General features: G+C 25.8%; 4 protein-coding genes across 5 annotated transcripts; all 4 read left to right on the top strand.

Annotated features, from left to right (window-relative positions):
- Window positions 1-779: 779 nt before the first annotated feature.
- LOC127289765 (protein lethal(2)essential for life-like) lies at window positions 780-2,281 on the top strand. 2 transcript variants are annotated; one of them, XM_051317934.1, is made up of 3 exons: window positions 780-1,270; window positions 1,368-1,821; window positions 2,064-2,281. In XM_051317934.1, the coding sequence occupies exons 1-2, from the start codon at window positions 1,048-1,050 to the stop codon at window positions 1,805-1,807; spliced, it is 663 nt and encodes a 220-aa protein (XP_051173891.1). In that variant the 5' UTR covers window positions 780-1,047; the 3' UTR covers window positions 1,808-1,821; window positions 2,064-2,281. The 2 variants fall into 2 exon arrangements, with proteins under 2 accessions (XP_051173891.1, XP_051173882.1); XM_051317925.1 differs by lacking the exon at window positions 2,064-2,281 and having other exon boundaries at window positions 781-1,270; window positions 1,368-1,984.
- Window positions 2,282-2,462: 181 nt separating this feature from the next.
- On the top strand, window positions 2,463-3,811 carry LOC127289776 (protein lethal(2)essential for life-like). The gene has a single exon (XM_051317946.1). The coding sequence runs from the start codon at window positions 2,943-2,945 to the stop codon at window positions 3,588-3,590; it is 648 nt and encodes a 215-aa protein (XP_051173903.1). The 5' UTR covers window positions 2,463-2,942; the 3' UTR covers window positions 3,591-3,811.
- A 2,460-nt stretch (window positions 3,812-6,271) lies between these two features.
- On the top strand, window positions 6,272-7,529 carry LOC127289784 (protein lethal(2)essential for life-like). The gene is made up of 2 exons (XM_051317956.1): window positions 6,272-6,631; window positions 6,891-7,529. The coding sequence occupies exons 1-2, from the start codon at window positions 6,389-6,391 to the stop codon at window positions 7,251-7,253; spliced, it is 606 nt and encodes a 201-aa protein (XP_051173913.1). The 5' UTR covers window positions 6,272-6,388; the 3' UTR covers window positions 7,254-7,529.
- Window positions 7,530-7,856: 327 nt separating this feature from the next.
- On the top strand, window positions 7,857-9,297 carry LOC127289763 (TM2 domain-containing protein almondex). The gene is made up of 6 exons (XM_051317909.1): window positions 7,857-8,072; window positions 8,166-8,233; window positions 8,322-8,465; window positions 8,554-8,675; window positions 8,766-8,909; window positions 9,006-9,297. Exons 1-6 carry the CDS (start codon window positions 7,982-7,984, stop codon window positions 9,139-9,141), a joined length of 705 nt encoding a protein of 234 aa, XP_051173866.1. The 5' UTR covers window positions 7,857-7,981; the 3' UTR covers window positions 9,142-9,297.
- Window positions 9,298-9,927: the final 630 nt, after the last annotated feature.

The raw sequence follows: 9,927 nt of genomic DNA, 5'->3' as shown, positions 1-9,927 counted from the left end.
ACAAGTTGCGTCAGCTTTTATAGTCGATTGCCGGCCGGCGAATTATTCTAGCTCCGTCTAGAAAGATCCACATGGCTATTCTTTACTCTAGAATTCTCGAGAAAATTCCAAGACCAAAACTATCGTTAAATTTTTCATAAATATAATTTAACTCTTTAAAACACAATTTTTTCAATTTGTAAAAATAATTACTCAGAAAAAAAAATTTCTTGGCACAATTTTTGTTATAAAAACACAGAAAACATTAACATTAAGTAAAATAATTTCTATTTTTGTGGAACTAATTATATTTATAAAAATAATAGTTAATTAATAATTATTAACAATTATTATTTATAAACAATATTAATTTATTCTAAAAGTAAACAATTTTCTTCAATTTCAATGTTATCCTTGAATTCAAAATTCTGGAATTTTTCATGACTTTTTTTTATTTTGAATAATACATGAGCCGAAAGAAATTCGAAATTTGCTTTTCAAAAAACTTTCATGAGCAACGTCAGTTAAACGTCTTTAAAGATACAAACAAGATATAACAAACAGATATAGAGTTCATCAGAATATTCTCGAATTCTGTTGAATTTTTTTTTTTGAATAATTAAATAAATTGTATCGAAATCAATAAATTATTTAAAATTCCTAATCAATCAACAACAAATCAGCAAAAGACTCATAAGTGTTTCTCTAGCAATTTTCTATCATTTTACCACGTGTATTTTCGTGAATGCTCCAGATCATTCATCCCCCACTTTTTTGCTCAGGAACGTCACATAAATGATCGCAGTTTCGAGCTGCACTTTCCAGTTGAAAACATCATTGAGAGATATACAGAAATCATTTGTGAGCCTGCTCGTCAATATAAAGAAAAAGTTGAATATAAAATTCGAAAGTGTATGTGTGTGAAATTTATTCAGATTCTAATCTGCAGTGATTTAAAGCAAAATTTTGAAGATCATCTTTTACTGCATATTAATTTTTTTAAAAAAGGAATTTTCATTCTTTAAAGAATAAAAAGGACAAATTTTTTGGTGATAATAATTTTTTAAAATGAGAACTCTACTTCCATTACTATTGTCAGCCTGGTGGGCTGATTTAGATCGGCCCCATCTCTTTCTGGACCAAGATATGGGACAAATAACTCGACGATTTGACGATTTAATGTTTCCCGAATGGTCCAATAGATTTTATTTGCCATCGATTTTGGACCGATCAACATCTTTAGACTTTTTTGATCGAAATTGGGCAGACATTTTGAGACCAAAAGATAGTGGTATGTACCTGAAAAAAACATTTTTTTTAAACATTATGAGATTTGAAATTTTTCTCAAGAGATTCGTTAACTAATTTTTTTTCATTCTCTGTTTCAGGATCATCAATTATAACGGCCGATAAGAACAATTTCCAATTAATTCTCGATGTTCAAAATTTCAAACCAAATGAAATTAAAGTGAAGATTGTCGATAGATTTGTGATTGTTGAAGCCAAACATGAGGAGAAGGAGGATGACAAAAAAGTGAATAAACTGCATTTTGTCAAGAAATATTTTGTGCCCGATCAAGTTGACATTGAGAATATTAAATCCACATTGTCCACTGATGGAATTCTTATGATAACTGCGCCAATTAAAAAAGTTTCTGAAGATGAAAAGAAGGAAACATTGATTCCCATTGAGGAAACTGGAAAACCTGCAATTTTAGAGAAACCTAAAAATCCAGAAGAGTTAACAACAACAAAAACAACCTCGGAGGAAAAAAATGAGGAAGAAGTGACAGTGGAAACGGTCGATGAATCTATTTCTGAAAAATAATTTATTGACAATTTGTAACTATATAGTTGATTGTGATAATTCTTATTCTTGTCATTTTTATATTAAGATTAATTCTCATAGTTGTATAATTTTAATAGCCTAAAGTTATTCTGTCATTTAAGTTTCAATACTCGTGTTTATAAAAATACTTTTTTTAAATAAATATTTAAATGACAATTTTGAATTTATATATTTATTTATATTATTGTATAATTTTGCAATTTTGTTAATTTAATATTTGTCTAATTTTATTCAGATATATAACGATTCTTCGACGCATTTTGAAATAAATTCCCCTACGCAATTGTCTGAAAGGTTGGATAGTTGGTTCTACTACTACAAAAGCACACGGCCTTTGTAATGGTAAAAAAGTCAACAACGCACAAAACATAATTGAAGTGCTCTAAAAAAAAGAAGTATTGATAAATTTCTAGAATGTTCGAGAACTTTTTAAATAAATAACGTTATAACTTTCTCGTCGTTTCCAGAAAATTCTATTTTTTCATCAGACAAAATATTAAGTAATTAATTTATAATTATTCCTTTATATTTAATATTATCATTAAGAATTTAATATATTAATGATTAATTAATTAATATTTGTTAATTAATATTTATTAATTAATATTTTAACTCATGATTTAACTTCATTTTTTATAATTAATGTGAGAAATACGAGTCTTGACCCCAAACAATAATTGATAGTTGAAGTAGACAGTTACCAGACACTATTTTACTGTAATCAGCAGATTCTATTATGAAACGTTGAGAAATCTATTTTTAATTTGAATGAATATACACATAGTAGTTTGCAGTTTCATTCATCGCGAATAGACGATTCAAGGTTACGTCTCGTATTTTCCTGAAGTTTCAACAAGTTACACGAGAACCGGTCAATATATATCCCCCACCGCGAGTTGCCTTAGTAACCGCGTTATATAAAAAGGGAGCGTCACTCAGCAACAGCAGTTTCTCGAAATCATAATAATACCACGTGCTATAAAGAATTTTTAAATCCACTATTGAGATAAAATTGTCAATTCAATTACGAAAATTTCAATTTATAAAATATTGATAACAAAAACAATTGAAAAAATTAGAAATTAAAAAGAAAAACTCACTTGCAAAAAAAAAAATGTCCTTGGTGCCAATGCTCTTTTCCCATTGGTGGGAGAAATTGGATAGTCCTCATCAATTGTTTGATCAAAATTTTGGCATTGATTTGAATATGGAAGATCTTTTGGACACATTGCCGAGCTCTGATCAAATTGTCATCTATAGACCTGGTAGACGTTCTTTTCAAAAACGATATCGTCCTTACTTGAGAAGAGGTCAAGGTACATCGGTTGTTGATTCGGATAAGAGCAAATTTAAAATAACTTTGGATGTCCAACAATTTCAGCCAAATGAGATAAACGTTAAGGTGATTGATAAAAATGTAATTGTCGAGGCCAAGCATCAGGAAAAAGAAGATGAGCATGGCTGGATATCCAGGGAATTTCGAAGAAAATATACAATTCCAAATCAGTGTGATCTTGATAAAGTGGAGACATTCCTCTCATCTGATGGTGTTTTGACAATCACAGTTCCCAGAAAGCAGGATCAAATCGAGTCCAACGAAAGGAGGATCCAAATTCAATTCACCGGTCAACCTGCTGTTCGGCAATCACAGCAACAATCGATTTCCAATGGATCTGCGGGAACAATAGAAAATCAGAAACAAAATCAAAAAATTCCAAATACGCCCCAAAGAGGACGAAAATCAAATGCAAAATCTACATAAGTTTTCAAAAGTGAAATTTTATTTTCAAATTTAATGTTTTTTCTTATAGACATTTCATTGATATTTTTCATTTCATAAAGAAAACATTTTTTTCATTCATTATAGACATAGTGAAAATTGTGAAAATTGTCTCCAATATTCTTATATTTTAAGTAATTATAAAAATATTTGTAAACAAAAAGTAGAGAAGGCTTAATAAATATAACGTTCAGTATTGTAAATGAATTTTAATCATTTTCAAAATCCCTTGCATGTCTCAAAAAAAAAAATTAAAGAAATCTTATTTTTGAAATTATTTTCTCCTATGACTGTCTTTACTTTTTTAGTTAATTTTTCATTTATAAAAGATTATTGATTTTAATTTATATAATTTGAATCACACAATTTACATAAAATAATTTCAATTTAAAATTCAGTTAAATAAATGAAGGGTAGAATGACAAAAGGGGTCAAGCGCCAATTTATCGAAAATGAGGTTTTTGCATAAAAAAATCAAGAAAATTCATTTACACATTTCTGTAGAAGGATTTCTTTTTTTATTGCGTATTTAAATCAGTTTTTAATAAAAATTAAATTAATAAAATAGCCTCAAATTTACTTTATTGCAACCTGATTGAAAAACAAAAGAAAGTGGTGAGTCAATAATATTATCAAAATAAAAAAAAATATTATTTTTTTAGGTTTTATTTTAATATTTTATTTTAATTTTATTTTAATAATATTTTAATTAATAAAATTAATAATAATAATAATGTATTTTCAATTTAAAACAATTTTAAAATAATTTTGTTATTAATTTTTAAATATTTTTATGGTTATACTAAGTGAACAATTGAATTTAAAGATGAAAGTATTGCTCAATTCCAAAGCAAGCAATTAATTCGTAATTTTCTTGAAAACAAACAATTTTTTAAAGGAATTTTTTTTTCTATTCATTTCGTCGATTCCATAGAAAGAAACTAATTTTCCAGTGTTTCTTTAAACTGTATATTTTTTTTATAATTAATGCTTAAAGAAAATGTGCGCAGTTGATATAACCTCAAGGAACCACAGTTTTTTTTAATTTTATCGTTAATATGTAGGTTTATTTCAACAAATTGTTGTTTATTTATTAAAACATACTAATATATCGAAACGGTTTTCTTAGTTTTTTTTTAAATGACCTGCAAAATTTTTAAAAATGTTTTTTTTACTTCCTGTAAAAACAGTGAATTGGCGCTTGACCCCTTTTGTCATTCTACCCTTCAAATATAATAATTAAAAAAAAAATGAAATAAAAATATGAAAAGTAAAATAAATTACAAATAAATCAACGAGATGATTTTTTTTATACAGTTATCTAAACCTTTTCAAATGAAACCAGAAAGAATTTTATTTGCAGAGATATGATTCAACGTAATCACCTATATTTCGTTGCAAAAACGAAAGCAAATTACGTGGCGAAAATTAAAAATAGAATTTCATTATTTAACAATGTTGTGATTAACAGTTTATCAGTATTATTTGCAAAAATATATTTTCAATTTTGTTCTTATATCTTATTGACAGTTATAATAAGAAATAGAGTATTATCATTTCAATATTTTCATAATACGTTATTAACTTTTATTATTTTTTTCCGAAAATTATTTATCAAACAAATGTTTTGGTCCATTCTTAATTTAGACTGTAAAAAACAATTGAAATCAGAGTAAAGATAAAAAATTGTTTTTCATTTAAAAATTTATTAATAGAAATTGTTTTTTGTTATTCAATAAATTTTTGATGAAATAAAGTCAGTAATTGTTTTACTGACTTTAATTGTTAAAATATTGAAAAATAAAAATTATTTTCAATATTTAACTAAATTATGAAATACATGTTTATATAAATTATATAAAATTGATTAAATCTTAAAATATTATTTATGCAACTGTATACATTTATATGGATTATATAATATTAATTTTTTTCAATATTTTAAAATATATTCCATTCTAAATGTGCTTTAGCTTTTTAACGATCTAGAAACGTTGAAGACGCAATTTTTGTAATACGCATAAAATATTATTGATTGACCTTGCAAAAAATACAAGGTTACTTTCTTTGTTGACTAAAAAAATTTCGACGCACGAAAAAGTTTTCTTATATTTAAAAACAAATAATGTTATTTTTTTATATTATTTGTTAATAAATATATAAAAAAAATTTGTCTTTTCTGAGTTTTCAAAATTTCGTCAAAAACAAAAAAAAATTGATATAAAAAAGCCTTACTTGTATGTCGATTATAAATTTGTCATGAAAAACCAAAAATGCAACAATAAATTAGATGTGTCTATATAAAAATTGAATAAAAAACAAAAAACTTACCAAAAGAACAGAAAATTAAAATGAAACAAAAGAAATTAATTTAAGTCCACCTGAATTTTTACGTGGAAAATAATTAAAAAACTGAAACCTATATATAACCTCACTTTGTATTAATGTCATATCTATAATGCCAAAATACTTCTTTTTTTTCCTATTATTTTTGTAATTGTTTCGAAAATCAGGCAAATTCTTTTTAAAGTCAAAATATATTTTATGTAAAATTAAACTAAGGCCAAAGAGAAATCTCAGGAAAATTCGGCAATATTCTCGAAGGTTCAGTTGTTTATTAGATTTACCGGCCGGTGCGCTGCGCGTATATAAATACAGGGGTAAAACGCCGGCTCCCATCATTCAAATAGAAGTCATCGAAAGTGTAACTTTGCAAATTCGTATACTATACGAAACACATTTTCAATTTGTTCTATCAGTGAATAATTAAAATCTTAAAAATGTCAATTGCACCATTGTTATTTTCCGACTGGTGGGAACATTTGGACCGACCTCATTCTCTCCTGGATCAAGATTTTGGACATGGATTTAATCCAGATGATCTAATGGTACCATCATTGTATAATCCAATGATGGGACGTTGGGGACTTGATAGACGTCCCAGGATGAATTATCTACGACCATGGACACAAGTTGCCAATCAAGGAACTTCTGTTGTGAAAGCCGACAAGGATCAATTCCACGTAAGTTTGATTAAATTTAATTTATCAAATTTTTATATCCAAAAATATATTCTGCAAATTACGTATTAACGTTCACGTCGAAATAAATTAGTAAATAAAATAAAACGCAATTCAATCGTTCAGTAGATTAAAAAAAAAAAAATTAAATATAATTAACGACAGGTTTGAAATTTTTTCAAGACCAACAAATTAACTTTTATATTTAAATATTGTCAATATATGAATGAGATTACTTACAAATTTCGTTTTTTTTTCGCAGGTTAATTTGGATGTTCAACAATTTAAACCTGATGAGATCAACGTCAAGGTCGTGGATAAATTTATCGTCGTTGAAGGAAAACACGAAGAAAGGCAGGATCAGCATGGAATTATTAGCCGCTCGTTCACCAGGAAATATCTCATTCCAGATCAATGTAACGTTGATGAAGTAAAATCTTGTCTTTCTTCGGATGGTGTTCTTTCCATTACTGTACCTAGAAAACAAATGGAAATGGAAACAAACGAGAAGAACATCCCAATCGAGCATACAGGAAAACCAGCAATTACTACCAACGAATGTGTTAAACCAAAAGAGGTAAAACAACCGGAAGAGAAGAAAACTGAGAAGAAAATGATAAAATAAGTGTTTTTTGTATTTTTTTCACAACAAAGATTTATATTTTTTTTTACTTTATAACTTTTAATTTTTTCATAATTTTCAATTATCTTACGTAATATTGTTACGTGACATTGTTTTTTAAGATTATATTAAGCGAGTTAATTATAAAGATATCTCAAAGATTATTTTTAAAGTAAGTGACTTAATTATTAAAAAAAAAAAAATATCAGATTATTTTAAAAATAAGCCATTCAATTGTAAACATCTCAAGGATTATAAAATAAACTTGAATTAAAGGAATATTTTTATCTTATTATTTATTCACCCAGTTTTATATTATAAGTTTTCGAAAAAAGAATAAAATTTTTCAAAAAATGAAAGTTTTGATTTTTGAAATTTGTATTTTACTTCCGCGAGAGGGCGCAATGGCGGTAAAATTCAAAGAGGGAGTAGAAAAAATGATATTTTATTTCAAATATAATTAAATATTAATTAATTTTGTAAAATGATAAGTCAAGAGTAAAGTGTTACTTTAAGTAAATAAAATATTAAAGTAAATTAATTTAATTGATGATTAAATGTATAATTAATTCTTATTGGTTGGAAAATTATACGTCACGTTCATCCGCCATATTTATTGCTGTTCTCGGAAAGAAAACAAAAATCTGATGTGTAAAGGTTAATACAAGTTTAAATGTAAAAAAAAACAATTGTGATTTTTTTTATTTAAATAATTTTCTTTTAAGATCGGAATGAACGTCGTTAGAATCAATTCAAAAAATGTGATCTTTATAATTCTGGCAATTTTGTCAACGACAATCAAACAAGCACACATGGGCTATGGTGACTATCAATTGTTTACATTATTCAAATAACAATAAAAATTTGAACTTTAATATTTAAAAATTCTCTAATTTTTATTTATTATTGTTTTAGAAAGCATTGCAAGTTATGCTTTAAAAGATGCCAATACAAATTCAACACCTGCTTATTCCAATCGAAAGGTTAGAAAATTACAACAAAAAATAACTTTTACGACAAAGTAATTGTAATATTGTTTAATTATTTTTAACAATAATATCTATTTTTCAGGAAGAATCAGTGAATTTATGTCCCACGGGTGCACAATGTTCAGAATTAGGTGGCGATTGTTTAAAATGTAACTTTAATGTAAATTGTGTTTATGGTGATATTTATAAAGTCAATTGTACTGTCATGGATCAAATTGATTGTATTGTATGTTAATTTATTTTCTATTGACAAAATTTAATCTAAAACAAATTTTCTTTTTATCGGAGTATTAAATGTAATTGTTTTGTTAAAGGGTGAGACGACAATTGAAAAAACATTTATGTGTCGATACTGTTATCAAACTGAGCATTGGGAATATAAATGTCAACAAAAAAATTCATGCAGTTCAATTGCATCACCACAACAATATTATCGGTTAGTATATTATTATTATGTACACATAAGTTTAATAATAATTTATTATCTATGTAAAATGTAATAATATATGATATATTAATATTGCAGAACAAATTGTACAGTTAATAGCGATGTGATATGTTTGGGTAGAAGGACTTTTTTAAAAAATTTACCGTGCAATTGGACAGGAGGTTATCGTTGGTCTACTGCTTTTATATTGAGTGTAACCCTTGGAGGATTTGGAGCTGATAGGTAATTTTTAAATTTTACAGAATAATGATCTCAAAATAAATTAAAGATTCTTATTAAGTGTATTTTACTAATTTCTTTTCACCATATGAAAAATAGGTTTTACTTGGGTCATTGGCAAGAAGGCATTGGAAAATTATTTAGTTTTGGTGGATTAGGAGTGTGGACTTTAATTGACGTGATGCTAATATCAATGAGATATTTAGGACCAGCAGATGGCTCTTTGTATATTTAAGAAAAAGACTTATATAATTTATGCCTCTATACTAAATACTATTAAAAAACTTTTGTTTTATGTCCATAATTGTAAATGAATTTTTTTGTTATTTTTATATCCAGTTGATATATTATATATAATATTTAGAAAATAATGACTTTTTATATTTATCAATTTTCATTATTTTAATTTATATATTATATATTATTACATTTATATAGAATATTTATCATACTTTAATTTAGTCCTCAAATTGAATAAAATTCTTGAATTTTATGAAAATTTAATTAAATATGTAGGGAAAAGTAAAATTAAAAAAAAATGGTAAAAATTAATAGAAAGTAATTTACCTGAGTTAAAAAATGGATATGCCAGCTTATAGAAATCCATTTAACTTGTAATTGTTCCATACATTAGAATTATTAAACGATAATACTTTTTATAATGCTCTCTGTTAATCAACAATAATTCATTGTTCCTTTCTTCTTTTTTACTTAACCTGTAAAGTATAAAACAAATAAATAAATATATTTTTCTTCAGGTTTTACGAAAAACAATTGCCAGTTGCCGATTGTTTGTCACTGACAAAAGTAAAAGATAATATTAAAATACTTTTGTAAAAGCAAATTTATTATTTGCTTCTTCGACCTTGAAAATTCAACTACTTATGGGGTTATGGCATATTTGATTATTTCCATATTTGTTAAATAATTATCATTTTCAATACAATTTTTACAAAATATTACACTCCTTTAGTTAAATAAATACTGAATTAAGAAGGTTTTTAATAAATTGCGAATAACT

The sequence above is a fragment of the Leptopilina boulardi genome, unplaced genomic scaffold (assembly GCF_019393585.1).
Source record: "Leptopilina boulardi isolate dan_hultmark-lab unplaced genomic scaffold, ZJU_Lbou_2.1 LbouV2_123, whole genome shotgun sequence".
In the NCBI taxonomy this organism is placed as follows: domain Eukaryota; kingdom Metazoa; phylum Arthropoda; class Insecta; order Hymenoptera; family Figitidae; genus Leptopilina; species Leptopilina boulardi.
This window is presented reverse-complemented; position numbering and strand designations above follow the sequence as displayed.

Bases quoted from the DNA above. Each gene is read 5' to 3' on its own strand.
- LOC127289765 (XM_051317934.1), top strand. From the start codon at position 1,048: ATGAGAACTCTACTTCCATTACTATTGTCAGCCTGGTGGGCTGATTTA. The intron at 1,271-1,367 runs GTATGTACCTGA...TCTCTGTTTCAG, and splicing joins TTTGAGACCAAAAGATAGTG to GATCATCAATTATAACGGCC.
- LOC127289776 (XM_051317946.1), top strand. From the start codon at position 2,943: ATGTCCTTGGTGCCAATGCTCTTTTCCCATTGGTGGGAGAAATTGGAT.
- LOC127289784 (XM_051317956.1), top strand. From the start codon at position 6,389: ATGTCAATTGCACCATTGTTATTTTCCGACTGGTGGGAACATTTGGAC. The intron at 6,632-6,890 runs GTAAGTTTGATT...TTTTTTTCGCAG, and splicing joins CCGACAAGGATCAATTCCAC to GTTAATTTGGATGTTCAACA.
- LOC127289763 (XM_051317909.1), top strand. From the start codon at position 7,982: ATGAACGTCGTTAGAATCAATTCAAAAAATGTGATCTTTATAATTCTG. The intron at 8,234-8,321 runs GTTAGAAAATTA...TCTATTTTTCAG, and splicing joins CTGCTTATTCCAATCGAAAG to GAAGAATCAGTGAATTTATG. The intron at 8,910-9,005 runs GTAATTTTTAAA...TATGAAAAATAG, and splicing joins GGAGGATTTGGAGCTGATAG to GTTTTACTTGGGTCATTGGC.